Source organism: Microcaecilia unicolor, chromosome 10 (assembly GCF_901765095.1).
Source record: "Microcaecilia unicolor chromosome 10, aMicUni1.1, whole genome shotgun sequence".
NCBI lineage: Eukaryota > Metazoa > Chordata > Amphibia > Gymnophiona > Siphonopidae > Microcaecilia > Microcaecilia unicolor.
In genome coordinates this window covers 133,477,237-133,492,008 of record NC_044040.1, presented here as the reverse complement: position 1 = coordinate 133,492,008, position 14,772 = coordinate 133,477,237, and the positions used below count along the sequence as shown (strand labels likewise).

The window sequence follows — 14,772 nt, the reverse complement described above, 5'->3', positions numbered from 1 at the left end:
AGGAAGGAGGGAATGCAGACAGGTGCTGGCAATGGATCACTGAAAGTATCAAAGCTGTTTTTTCTAGCAAAGGTTGGAATGTAACAATAGGCTGGCTGGGTATCCTTGTCAAGTACCTACGGAGGCATATGTACACCAATTGAGAACCAATGGTTTAAAACAAGTATAAAGTGCACCTCTGGAAAACACTATCCTGAGCAGTCATAAGTACATAAGTAATGCCACACTGGGAAAAGACCAAGGGTCCATCAAGCCCGGCATCCTATCCATGACAGCGGCCAATCCAGGCCAAGGGCACCTGGCAAGCTTCCCAAACGTACAAACATTCTATACATGTTATTTCTGGAATTGTGGATTTTTCCCAAGTCCATTTAGTAGCGGTTTATGGACTTGTCCTTTAGGAAACCGTCTAACCCCTTTTTAAACTCTGCCAAGCTAACCGCCTTCACCACGTTCTCCGGCAACGAATTCCAAAGTTTAATTACGCGTTGGGTGAAGAAATATTTTCTCCGATTTGTTTTAAATTTACTACACTGTAGTTTCATCGCATGCCCCCTAGTCCTAGTATTTTTGGAAAGCGTGAACAGACACTTCACATCCACCGGTTCCACTCCACTCAATATTTTATATACCTCTATCACGTCTCCCCTCAGCCGTCTCTTCTCCAAGCTGAAAAGCCCTAGCCTCTTTAGTCTTTCTTCATAGGGAAGTCGTCCCATCCCCGCTATAATTTTAGTCGCCCTTCGTTGCACTACATTCCACTGTATCTTTCTTGAGATGCGGTGACCAGAATTGAACACAATACTCAAGGTGCGGTCGCACCATGGAGCGATATAACGGCATTATAACATCCTCACACCTGTTTTCCATACCTTTCCTAATAATACCTGACATTCTATTCGCTTTCCAAGCCGCAGCAGCACACTCAGCAGAAGGTTTCAGTGTATTATCGACGACGACATCCAGATCCCTTTCTTGGTCCGTAACTCCTAACGTGGAACCTTGCATGACGTAGCTATAATTCGGGTTCTTTTTTCCCACATGCATCACCTTGCACTTGCTCACATTAAACGCCATCTGCCATCTAGCCGCCCAGTCTCGTAAGGTCCTTCTGTAATTTTTCACAATCCTGTCGCGAGTTAACGACTTTGAATAACTTTGTGTCATCAGCAAATTTAATTACCTCGCTAGTTACTCCCATCTCTAAATCATTTATAAATATATTAAAAAGCAGCGGTCCTAGCATAGACCCGAGGAACCCCACTAACTACCCGTCTCCATTGTGAATACTGCCCATTTAACCCCACTCTCTGTTTCCTATCCTTCAACCAGTTTTTAATCCACAATAGGACTTTTCTTCCTATTCCATGACCCTCCAATTTTTTTTTTAATTTTTTGTTACATTTGTACCCCGCCCTTTCCCACTCATGGCAGGCTCAATGCGGCTTACATGGGGCAATGGAGGGTTAAGTGACTTGCCCAGAGTCACAAGAAGCTGCCTGTGCCTGAAGTGAGAATCGAACTCAGTTCCTCAGGACCAAAGTTCACCACCCTAACTACTAGGCCACTCCTCCACTCCACTCTACTTTCCTCTGTAGCCTTTCATGAGGTACCTTGTCAAACGCCTTTTGAAAATCCAGATACACAATATCAACCGGCTTCCCCTTTGTCCACATGTTTGTTTACTCCTTCAAAGAATTGAAGTAAATTGGTCAGGCAAGATTTCCCCACACAAAAGCCGTGCTGACTCGGTCTCAGTAATCCATGTCCTCGGATGTGCTCTGTAATTTTGTTTTTAATAATAGCCTCTACCATTTTCCCCGGCACCAATGTCAGACTCACCGGTTTATAATTTCCCGGATCTCCCCTGGAACCTTTTTTAAAAATGGGTGTTACATTGGCCACCCTCCAATCTTTGTTGAGTAGCATGAGCCTGAAGAATATCATGCAAACATTATCAGGTCTGTTGTACCTGTATTCTGTGCACTGACAAAGGCCACCTTGCTGGTACCGGGTTTCAGGCGGATGAATCCACATTCTCTGTGCATGGGCTTCTTGGTGTCTGGATGGAAGGCATTGAACCTGTGAAAAATCAAAATGACACCATATCATACATTAAATGACATAAAATTACAGTAAAGAGAAAGGAAGGAACCAAACAAACACTATCACTATCTTTTCCTCTTCTATTTCTTCAGCCCTGGCTGAAAAATATTAGGATCAGGCTCTTGGTATCTGGGACTGCAGCACTCTAGGTCATTCTGACAGCACAGAGGAAGGATGCTGCAGGTGCAGAAGGCAGGGTTGGACTAAATAAGCATTCCAACTGTACCCAACATCACAGGTCCAATTTCTCTTTCCAGGATGTCAACAGATATAGTACATTCTGACAGGTCACACTGGGAATGAGAACTTGGCCAGCCAATTAAGTGCAGCACGTTAAAAGAATATACTTAATCTAATAAATTATAAACTAGAAGTATTATAGCATATACACAACTGGGCATTTAATTATGTTAAGAACTTATCTTGACATTTTGAAATCCTGATTCACCATAGATCTTACCATAGACATGTTTCTATAGTTACTCCACTGCACTGAGCTCATGTCACCACAGATTCACAGAAAGAAGCTAAGTCTTTACAATAGTCACAAAATATGTTTGTGTAGATACCAGTGCTTGCAGGGACAGCTGAAGGCAGTCTGCTGCCTGAAGTGAGAGATGAAATGGTTACCCACAAGGCATCAGTCAAGAAAAATGAGGGGGGGGGGGCAGGTAACATAGTAACATAGTAGATGACGGCAGAAAAAGACCTTCACGGTCCATCCAGTCTGCCCAACAAGATAAACTCACATGAGCTACTTTTTGTGTATACCCTACTTTGATTTGTACCTGTCCTCTTCAGGGCACAGACCGTATAAGTCTGCCCAGCACTATCCCCACCTCCCAACCACCAGCCCCGCCTCCCACCACCTGCTCTGGCACATACCGTATAAGTCTGCCCAGCATTATCCCCGTCTCCCAACCACCAGCCCCGGCACAGGCCATGTAAGTCTGCCCAGCACTATCCCCACCTCCCAACCACCCAATCTCGGCTAAGCAATGAGTAAGAGAACAGGTGCGCTACTGTGGAGATTGTTAAGACTGTCAGAAAATAGCGAACAAGAAGTTTGTTTTCAATCGCGTGCCCGCTCAGTTGGAAGCTGCAAAGGGCTGGAGTTTGGCGGGTTTCGCGTGTTCTTCAAATATCTTGGAGACAGAAGACGGCCTAGGATGTGATAATTGACAAGACAAAGTGGCATTGGCCTAACTAACTGAAACTCTCAGAGGCTGCCAAAGGACGTAAAGATAATTGCAATCAGGAAAGAAGTGGCTGAGAAGCCAAGGACTGACCGTAAGAATATTGAATGAGTGGAGATTTGAGTGAATGTATTCTATAGTATCTGTTCTTTCGGTTTTCATATTAGATAAAGCAGTGGAAGTGGAAAGACCAGGATGTGGATGATAGGATGCATGAATGGAAGAATTTTAAGGGGTAATGTTTATGTTCAGGGGAGTGGGGGGTAAGAGGCGGAAAGCGTCTAGAGGGGGTGGGTTTGGATGATATACATAGTAGAAGGGTGGGCAGCTCTAAGTCCAGAACGGAATGGATTCGGGTGACCAAATGGGAGGGTGGGGGGTTGAAGGGGGGAAGCATTGCTCAGGGCATGTTTGGAAAATGGAACAGGGAGAGAGGGCGGAAGGGACAGCGTAAGGTCTTGGGGGGTGGAAGCTGGGACACTCTCAAAACACGAACTCAGAGGTTAGAAGCATTTGGGGGTATGGGGTATAGGCTATAAGGAGAGATTAGGGGTAGGATAACATGTCTAAGTTAACATTTACTACTTGGAACGTTGGAGGGTTTCAGTCGCCAATTAAGAGGCATACAATTTTGAAAGTACTTAGAGATAGGGGGACCTCTGTTGCCTTTCTGCAGGAATCGCATCTTTCCACAGCAGAACATGACAAACTCAAGAGAAGGTGGGTGGGTGATCTTGTAAAAGCTCCAGCAGTGGGAAGGAAGGGAGGTGTGGTAATCTTGTTCAAAAAGGGATTGCATTTAGAGATTAAGAAAGTTATCGCAGATCCAGAGGGTAGATATGTTTTGGCCTCGGCGACACTTGAGCGTCAGCCTCTACTATTGTGTAACCTATATGCCCCTAACACATTTGATCGAGAATTTTATACACAGGTAATTAGACAGATACTAGAGTTAGGTGATATTCCGATAGTACTGTGAGGAGATTTAAATGATGTGGCAGACCCTAAGATTGACAGATCTCAGCCTACACATAGAGAACTTGCAAGGACAGTGAGAGGGGTGAACCTATTAGAGTCATCTTTGGGACTAGTGGATGCGTGGAGGACTCTCAACCCCTTAGAGAGGGATTTCACACATATGTCAAGAGCTCACTCCACGCTGTCAAGGATAGATTATATGCTAATCTCCAGAGAACTTTTCACACAGGTAGAAAGCACAAAGATAGGCCCTATTATGATTTCTGACCACGCTTGGGTAGAGTTGGGTCTACAGGGAGGTCGATCTAGGCAGCCTGAGAGTGGCTGGAGATTCCCCTCTCACCTATACAGGGATAGTAATTTCCTACCATTCTCGTTTTCTAAGTGGCAGCAATACAAGGTCGACAATGAACAACATAGGTCGGAAGTTATATTGTTTTGGGAGACAGCAAAAGTGATTCTCCAGGGAGAAATTATTTCTTATGTGAGCTTCCAGAGGAAGGTGAGGAAACGAGAAATTTTTCGGTTAGAAAAAGAAGTAACATCTTTAAGACAGCAGTATGGTATAAGTCATTCGCTGCGAGTAAAGACGCAACTGTTGGAAACCCAACAAGCTCTAAATGAGTTATTACATACAGAGGCAAAGAAATCCTCGACTTTTTATAAATTTCAACTTTATAAATATGCAAATAAGGGCAGTGCTCTTCTGGCTAGATTAGCAAAGGGTGGTTTGGGCCCAGATAAGATAACCACACTGGTGGATTTTAGAGGCAAACGGGTGAATGAAGATAGGGCAATAAAGTGCTTAGGGACTTTTTTTACTAAATTATATGAGTCCCAGCATTCCCAGATGGTAGATAGTGAAATCTACTTGAATAGTATAGATCTGCCACAGGTATCGCGTGAAGAGTTGTCACAGTTGAGTACCCCAACAGACAAAGAGGAATTGGTATGGGTAATCAAGCAAAGTGCTTTAGGAAAAGCACCGGGTCCAGACGGGCTACGTAACGAGTTTTATAAATTATTACAAGAAGATATTAGTCCAGTATTGACAGAAGTCTTTCAGATATCTGTTCAGATAGGAAAGCTTCCAGTGCATTTGAATACAGCACAAATAGTACTACAAAAGCCTGGTAAACCAGAGGACCAACCAGAATCCTATTGCCCCATTTCACTGCTCAATATTGAGGTAAAGCTATTGGCCAAGATATTGGCAAACAGACTGGCTAGGGTTCTACCGTCATTGGTAGCAGAGCCTCATGTGGGGTTTACACGGGGGAGGGTAATAGCCAAAATTATAAGACAGATCTTCCTCATAATTCTTGTCTGTGTGTAGGGACATGTATGAAACTGAAAGGTATGTGGGTGAGATGTCTGAGCTGGGGGAGCAGAGGCATGTGTATGTATGGTACCTGGGAAGTGTCACATGCAGGCAGAGTGTCTGGAGAAGTGGCACATTAAGGGGTGCCTGAGGCAGGTTGGGTGTGTTTATCAGTGGGAGGGATCAACTGCACAGAAAGGGTGTGGTATGGTGTGGTGTGTACGTAGGGTGAAAATACTATCTCCCCAATATCACCCCTTATTGTCTCTGCACCTCTTTTTTACTTTCTTCATCCCTCTCCCCCATGCATACACATAAAGTGATAAAAAAGATGAGCATGGCAGATACAGTGCTTACTTGTACCACCATTTACCAATCTTCCTTTTCGTATCACTCCACTCACACTGGCAGGAGAAGCATCTAAGCACACATCATCTCCTGTTGCTGCAGAGTTAGTTTCACAGCATGAGCACAATATCATGCTCCGTTATTGCTTTGCTTATCCTGCAGCAAGAGCAGATGATGTGTGCTTAAATGCTTCACCAGTTGCCAGTCTAAATGGATTGACTGAAAAGAGGGGGGGGGGGGGGGGAAGAGAATCAGAAGGTGGCAGAGCAACAATGTTAATGCTAAGCATTGAGGGCCAGATGCACTAAACTTAACGAGCCATTAACGAGCAAGTAGTAAACCCTGGCATGCACTAAAGACTTTTTTCCGACAACGGTAGCAGCTAACGAAAACGGAATGTAGATGAGCAAATTGTGTAGAAACCCTATTGTAATGAGATGCACTAACCTTTCCAATTACCTTAACGCTGGAAAATCTAACGAGAGGTCTGTACCTCTCATTGGGGCTGCGCAGGATTGAAAAACTGCTACAAAAGTAAAAAAAAAAAAAAATCGGGGAAAAAAAAGTCAGTGCAATAATAAAAACGTCTATTTTGGCCGTCATTCCCCTCCTGCAATAATAAAAACGTCTTTTTTGGCAGTGCTTCACTCAGCTGAGAGACCTGGAAGTCCCTGAGCCAATCACAACGCGTTTAGCCGAGCTAAACATGCTGTGATTGGCTCAGAGACTTCCAGGTCTCTCAGCTGAGTGAAGCACTGCCAAAAAAGACGTTTTTATTATTAAGAGGGCCAAAATGGACGTTTTTTTAGATGGGTGCCCATTTTGGCCGCCTTCCCCCCTTGCAATAATAAAAACGTCTTTTATTGCAGTGCTTCACTCAGCTGAGAGACCTGGAAGTCTCTGAGCCAATCACAGCGCGTTTAGCTCAGCTACATGTGTTGTGATTGGCTCAGGGACTTCCAAGTCTCTCAGCTGAGTGAAGCACTGCCCAAAAAGATGTTTTTATTATTGCTGGGGGGAATGACGGCCAAAATGGACGGTTTTTTTTGATTGGGGGGCGGCGGGGAGGCTGGGGCTGCGGGAGGCTATCATTTCAATGCAGAGGGAAGCGGCGGCAATCTCGGGGGGGGGGGGGGGGGGGGCAATCTCAGATGTTCTTGGCATGCGCAGAGCAGCCAGCATAACGCTTGGCTGCTCTGCGCATGCTCGACCGGCTGCTTAATGACGGAATAGAGAATGCAAATGAGCTACAACGAGCAGCTCATTTGCATTCCTATTCCTTGATTCATGCCCATTCCTTACCAATTTGCTAAGGGAATCAGTAAGGAAAGGGCTTTAACGAGTCTTTAGTGCATCTTGCCCTGAGTCTGCCATACTCACTTTCTCCCAATGTACAGCCACTATTGTTGGGTTCATTGTTCATGTGGCAGTGTGCCTTCCCTGCCACTGAGGGCCCTTTCATGATGTGGTGAGGAAGTAGGGGTCCCCCCCCCCCCATTTCAGTGCTTTAGTCAACTTCTAGCAGGCAGCACTCGGATTCCACATTCTTCTGGCTGCACTAGGGTGATTGCTTGCTCCTTTTATGGCTATGCAGAGGTGGCTTTTTCGGTGTATGGAAATTTAATCACTGCAACACTTCATCACCGCTGAAAGTAGCACAACAATGAACTGGCTTCAAAAACAGAGAATAGCATACACTTTAAATGGCCCTTACTTACTTATGAACTTTCAGTGGCCCTCTCTAAGAAAATCTTATGCAGAACTAATAGTCTTTTTTTTTGGGGGGGGGGGGGGGGGGGGGGGGGGGGGAAGGGACTAAAACAGCTCATAAGATACATGTGAGAAAATATGCTGTACTTATCTGGCTTGAGAAAAAAATGTGAATTTGGAGACCTGTGTTATTAAAATAAGAAAGATCATCAGGGGTGCATGATAACTGAAATTTGGGAAGCTAATAAATTTGGTAGCACAATAATGGCAGATCCCAATTACCTACCCAATACTGACCAAGCAGAAAATGTTGCAGAGGTCAAGTGAACCAACCAGGAGCTATTTTAATCTAGATCCTTATTGGAATGCAATCTTTCAAAGTATGGGAAAGAACATAAAGTCATGCCATGCCAGACTAAAGCCCATCAAGCCCAGAATCCTGTATCCAATAGTGCCCAGTCCCTGATCACAGGTATCTGACAGACCCCAAAACAGGAAATCTATTTCTTTTAGCTCATTTCCAGAAATGAGAAATGGTTCTCCTATATCTACCTGACTAATAATTCTTTAGTTTATATACCGCCTTTACAAAATCACAAAGAGTTGTATTTTCAAAGAACTTACACTTACAAAGTTCCATAGTAACCTATGGAATTTTGTAAGTCTAAGTGCTTTGAAATTGAGACCCAAAGCGGTTTACAACTGACTAAATTATCAAGTGCATGCCACAACACAGAAATAGCAGCACACCACGCATCCTCACAGCACCCCCATCCACATACGCAGATACAAAACCTGCCAAATATTTACCTTCCATAAAACTCTTAGCCTCTCACACATTGAGCTACATTCCCACATATACACATCCTTCATAACACCCAAGCACCTACCACTAGACATACAACTCTTCCCCCAATATATACCCACCATACATCCTCATAAGAATACCCCTGACCCAGAGCCATATCCTCACAAATTTACACAAACCTTCCAACTCAACACAAAGATGTCATGTACCTCCATCCTCCAAACAGCTCTATATAAACTAACACAGTAAATGATGGCAGATAAAGACCTGGCACGGTCGATCCAGTCCGCCGAATAAGATGGCTAGAGCCGAGCATGCCACTCTGTGTAGGCCCCGGTCACCCAGGCTTAAACACTGGTAGTCAAGTCTCCACTATGCCAACCAAATAGGCAGCCAAACACGATGTAGTCTTGGTTATACCCACATTTCATCCCCCAATATTACTGACAGTATTTAACTTACAGTCAAGATGTCGTCCCCTTCCCCCTGAGCGTCACAGCACCCTCACTTGCAGCATGTGACAATAAAGTGATCTACAACACTGGAGTTGCTGAATCTTCTTTCAATCTTTTGCTATTTATGGGACACAGACTGCATCATATCACCTCTCTCTCTGTCCTTTTCTCTAGTGTATACATGTTTAAGAAGTGACTGGAGGACTTGAATATCTTATGGCACAAACCCTGCAACTTCCTCTGAACCTTCTCAAGTCTTATGTCCTTGAAGAGATGCAACCTTCAAAACTATATACAATATTACTACTACTTATCATTTCTGTAGCGCTACTAGACGTACGCAGCGCTGTACACTTGAACATGAAGAGACAGAGCTTACAATCTAATTAGGACAGACAAACAAGAGATAAGGGAATATTAAAGTGAGGATGATAACATAAGGGTTCTGAATAAGTGAATAAGGGTTAGGAGTTAAAAGCAGCATCAAAAAGGTGGGCTTTTAGCTTAGATTTGAAGACGGCCAGAGATGGAGCTTGACGTACCAGCTCAGGAAGTCTATTCCAGGCATATGGTGCAGCAAGATAAAAGGAACGGAGTCTGGAATTAGCAGTGGAGGAGAAGGGTGCAGATAAGAGAGATTTACCCAGTGAACGGAGTTCCCGGGGAGGAATGTAGGGAGAGATGAGAGTGGACAGGTACTGAGGAGCTGCAGAGTGATGCACTTATAGGCCAATAAGAGGAGTTTGAACTGTATGCGGAAACGGATAGAAAGCCAGTGAAGTGACTTGAGGAGAGGGCTAATATGAGCCTAACGACACTGGTGGAAAATTAGTCGTGCAGCAGAATTTTGAACAGATTGAAGAGGAGAGAGATGGCTAAGTGGGAGACCTGTGAGAAGCAAGTTGCAATAGTCTAAGTGAGAGGTGGATGAGGGTTCTGGTAGTGTGCTCAGAAAGGAAAGGGCGAATTTTGCTGATATTATACAGAAAGAAACGACAGGTTTTAGCAGTCTGTTTAATATGTGCAGAGAAGGAGAGGGAGGAGTCGAAGATGACCTCAAGTTATGAGCTGATGAGACAGGAAGGATGAGAGTGTTATCTACAGAAATAGAGAATGGAGGAGGAGGAGCAGAGGTTGGTTTAGGAGGAAAGATAAGAAGCTCAGTCTTGGTCATGTTTAGTTTCAGGCAGCAATGTCAGACAGGCAGGCTGATACCTTGACCTGGATTTTGGCTGAGATTTCTGGTGTGGAGAGGTAGATCTGGGAGTCATCAGTGTAAAGATGATACTGAAAACCATGGGATGAGATCAGAATACCAAGGGAAGAAGTATAGATGGGGAAAAGAAGAGGCCCCAGGACAGATCCCTGAGATACACCAACTGACAGTGGGATAGCAGTAGAAGAGGATCCACTAGCGTATACACTAAAGGTACGCTGGGAGAGATAAGAAGAAAACCAGGAAAGAACAGAGCCCTGAAATCCAAGTGAGGACAGTGTATCAAGGAGTAGGCTGTGATCAAGTGTCAAAAGCAGCAGATAGATCGAGAAGGATGAGGATAGAATAGAGACCTTTGGATCTGGCCAGGTACAGATCATTGGAGACTTTAGCAAGCGCTGTTTCAGTTGAATGAAGGGAGCGAAAGCCAGAATGAAGTGGATCAAGAATAGCTTGAGATGAAAGAAAGTCAAGGCAACGGCGGTGAACAGCACGTTCAAGTATCTTGGATAGGAAAGGGAGGAGGGAGATGGGGCGATAGTTGGAAGGACAGGTAGGGTCCAATGAAGATTTTTTAAGGAGTGGTGTGACTACGGCATGTTTGAAAACATCAGGAACAGTCGCAGTGGACAGCGAAAGATTGAGGATATGACAGATAAATGGGATGACAGTAGGAGAGACAGTGTTAAGTAGATGAGTGGGAATAGGATCAGAGGAACAGGTAGTTAGTTTCGAGGAGGAAAGAAGATGTGTAGTTTCCTCTTCAGTGATTTCAGAAAAAGAAGAAAAGGAGGCAGGGGTTGGAGGGTTGTGAAAATGGACAAAGGGAAGGAGAGGTGGACCTGGTTGAGAATTCAAGTTTAATCTTGTGAACTTTATCATGAAAGAACTCAGCCAGAGTCTGGGGGGAAAGTGAATGGGGGGGGGGGGGGGGGGGGGGGGGGGGTTGGTGGTGAAGGCACTTTGAGGAGAGAGTTCAGTGTGGCAAAGAGACAACAAGGGTATGAGCCAAGAGAATTTGTCAACTGGATGTAATAGTCCTGTTTGGCAAGTAAAAGAGCAGACTGGAAGGAGGTCAGCAAGAATTTGAAATGTATGAAGTCAGCATGGGCACGGGATTTCAGCCAAAGGCGTTCAGCAGAGCGGGCACAGGAACGTAGGTAGCGGATTCTAGAGGTCAGCCAAGATTGGGGTTTGGTACGGTTTACAGAATGGGGAATGAGAGGAAGAGACAACCTAATTGACAGACTTGGATAACATAGTGGTAGAGAAGAGATTTGAAACACTGGAGGACAGAGTAGAAGGGTCAATAGCCTGAAGATTCCTAAATGTATTGGTTAAGATTGGACGGGACTGGGGAGAAGGTTGTTTAAGTGTGAAAGTTATCAGATGATGGTCAGAGAGGGGAAGAGTTGAGGCACAGAAACTGGAGAGTGAGCAGTTTGAGGAGAGGATAAGATCAAGACAGTGGCCATTCTGGTGAGTGGGGGCAGTGGAGCACAGTTGAAGATTGAAAGAGGATGTTAAAGCAAGGAACTGCGAAGCATAAGAGGCAGAGGGATCATTAGCATGAATGTTAAAATCCCCAAGAATGAGCGAAGGAGATGAAGGTTCAAGAAAGAAGGAAAGCCAAGCATCAAAGTCGGTGAGAAAGGAAGAAAGAGACTTATCAGGGGGTCGATAAATGACTGCTATTCCAAGTGAGGTCCCACCAATGACTTCTACAAGGGCATCAACATCTCCTTTTTTCTGCTGGTTATGCTCTCTCTATCAGCCTAGCATTCTTCAGGCAACAGCCACTGCCTTGTTACATTGCTTTGTCACCTTGAGATCCTCAGATACTATCACCCCAAGCTCTCTTTCCTGATCTGTGCATGTCAGTCTCTCACCCCCTAGCATATACTGCTCTTTTGTATTTCTATACCCCAAGGTGTCACTTTGCACTTCTTCGCATTAAATTTAACTGCCACTCAAATATTCTTCTAATTTTTGTAGGTAAAGGCAAACTTTTCCTCCTAACCCTTCAGCAATGTTGCTCACAAATATATTGAATAGAATTGGCCCTAGTACCAAGCCCTGAGGCACTCCACTACTTCCATTTCTATTCTCTGAGTAGATTCCATTTACCAGTGACCTCTGCCATCTGTCAGTTAACCAGTTCCCAATCCAGTTCACCACTTTATGTCCTAACTTTAGCCCGTTGAGTTTATGAGTCTCCTGTGAGGGACCATGTCAAAAGCCTTACTGAAATCCAAGTAGACTACATCCAGCACATGTCTACAATCCAATTCTCTGGTCGCCCAGATTCATTTGGCATGATTTTCCTTTGGTGAAACCGTGTTGCCCCGGATCTTGTAACCTGATGGATTCCAGGAAACTCACTATCCTTTCCTTGAGCAGCGAATCCATTACCTTTCCAACCACTGAAGTAAGGCTTACTGGATTATAGTTTACTTCTTTGTCTCCACTTTTGTGAAGAGGGACCACATCTGCTCTTCTCTAATCCCACACATCCTCCCCGTCTCCAAGAATTTATTAAACAAGTCTTTAAGAGAACCTGTCAGAACCTCTCTGAGAAACACAGAAAAATGTAGGCAGAAAAAGATCATATGGCGTATCCAGTCTGCACATCCATGCCATCTACTCTCCCTATCACGCCCTTAGAAATCCTATATACTTGTCCCAACCTCTCTTGAATTCAGATACTGTTTTCGTCTCCACCACTTTCTTTCTGTGAAGAAGTATTTCCACAGTTTACTTCAGAGTCTACACCCTTTCACCTTCATCCTATGCCCCCATTCCAGAGCTTCCTTTCAATTGAAAGAGACTTTATCTGCTGACCTTTATTGTATCTCCTATATAAAACACATAACCCACCTATGCATGTACATAACCCTATGTGTCCTCATTTGCTGTAAACACCTCATCACAACCTCCACTTCTATAAATCTGTCTTTGAAAGTATTCCAGAACAGGGGCGTAGCCAGAAAACAGATTTTGGGTGGGCCTAGGCAAGAATTGGGTGGGCACCAAGTGTTCTCCCCCCCCCCGCAAAAAAATAAAAATGATCTCAGCTGGTGGGAAAACGCTTCTTTCCTCCTTGGCAGCAGGCATGCACAGGTGCCGGTGTCATGGACAGTAGCGTTTTCGTTACCATCAGGGGGAAATCTTCAGCTAGTGGAGCTTGGGATTCCCACCAGTTACCACTAAACATGTGCTACTGTTGGGTGGGCCTGAGCCATAAATGGGTGGGCCCTGGCCCACCCAAGCCCACCTGTGGCTACGCCACTGCTCCAGAAGCCACACCTCTGTATATTTTCCATTTTTTAAAAACTTTATTACATTTTCAAATATGCAAGTTACAAACATATTAGAATGATACAAAAAAAGAAGACTAACCATACAAAAAAAAAGTATAAGCAAATGAAAGGCCTTCTCAGAAACACAGCTAACTCCCATGTTTTTACTGTAAAGGGGGAGCTATGGATACAGTTTCATTTCCAAGTTGGGGGGGGGGGGCTCATTTCTATACCTTGGGGTTTACTTGCTTGGACTTTGAAAGTGCTGTTTCTCACCTGAAACAGAAATAGAAAGATTAACAGAGCATGAGACAAGCAACTTGTCTCTTTGCACTGGAGTTATGCCATTAGACTGGGATGGTGTTGTGCTGGTTTGTTGATATTGAACATTTGACAAGCCCTTGCAGTACTCCTAAATTTCCTGAACATCTTTTACAGAATCAAGTGAGATTGTTATGGAAAGGGCAACGAAGCAGATTGAGATCATTGGTCTGCTACTGTCCTTAACAGTAGAAGACACTGGAGGCTGATCAGTCAGCTGTCATATAAGAGAGGCTTAAGGCTAAACTGTGAAACAATGGGAGTCATGTGCTGATAGTATGACCTGCTCCTGTAGTGAATGTATGCGCACATGATCTATGCTGTGGATGCATCAAAAAAATTGTTTTAATAGAGGTTGGAAACGTTCAGTGCTCTTCTTGGACTGTCTTTTTGATGGACTACTAGATTGTGCTGGAAATGGTTGCGCAATTGTGCTTAGGGGATACATCTTGACAATCTTCAGGACTCATAGAGGCATATTTTCAAAGCACTTTGGGAGGCTAAGTTCCATATGTTTCTATGGAACTTTGGGAGGCTAAGTGCTTTGAAAATAAGCCTCATTATGTACTATTTTTTATATAATATGTAGCAAGTGTTTTCCCATAGACAAAGGGATTGATTAGGGGATTGATTAGGCACATATGCAAGTGATGTCATCTCATGTTGCTGGGACAAACACTTCTCTCAGAGCTCAGAACTTGTATTCTGAGCATGCGAGTACCTTTCTTGCATGTAGTGGTCCCCTCAATTCAAAAACACAAGCCTCCCTTTTCCACACATGAGGAAAAACACAAATTCCTCTCACAAACAGTATTGGATCCTTCCATACAATTAAGAGCATTTAAACAAAACATAGTCAAAAGCAGTGTTGCCAGGTGGGCGGTTTTACCGCCCAATTGGGCGGTTTTCCGCGACCCGCCGCGGGAAATTTTTGCCCGCGGCGGGTTGCGGTTTTTTGGGCTCCTTTTTGGCTTCGGGGCGGTTTTTTCGCCGGCTTTTGCGGTTTTTTCGCCG

General features: G+C 44.3%; 1 protein-coding gene across 5 annotated transcripts in view; it reads right to left on the bottom strand.

The window, feature by feature from the left end:
* Positions 1 to 14,772, bottom strand: part of THAP4 (THAP domain containing 4) — a 563,666-nt gene that overhangs the window by 232,310 nt on the left and 316,584 nt on the right. For all 5 annotated transcript variants that reach the window (XM_030215985.1, XM_030215984.1, XM_030215988.1 and 2 more), the window contains one exon: positions 1,973 to 2,082. In XM_030215985.1, the coding sequence (XP_030071845.1) occupies positions 1,973 to 2,082 (110 nt within the window). The remainder of the gene's footprint in view (positions 1 to 1,972; positions 2,083 to 14,772) is intronic.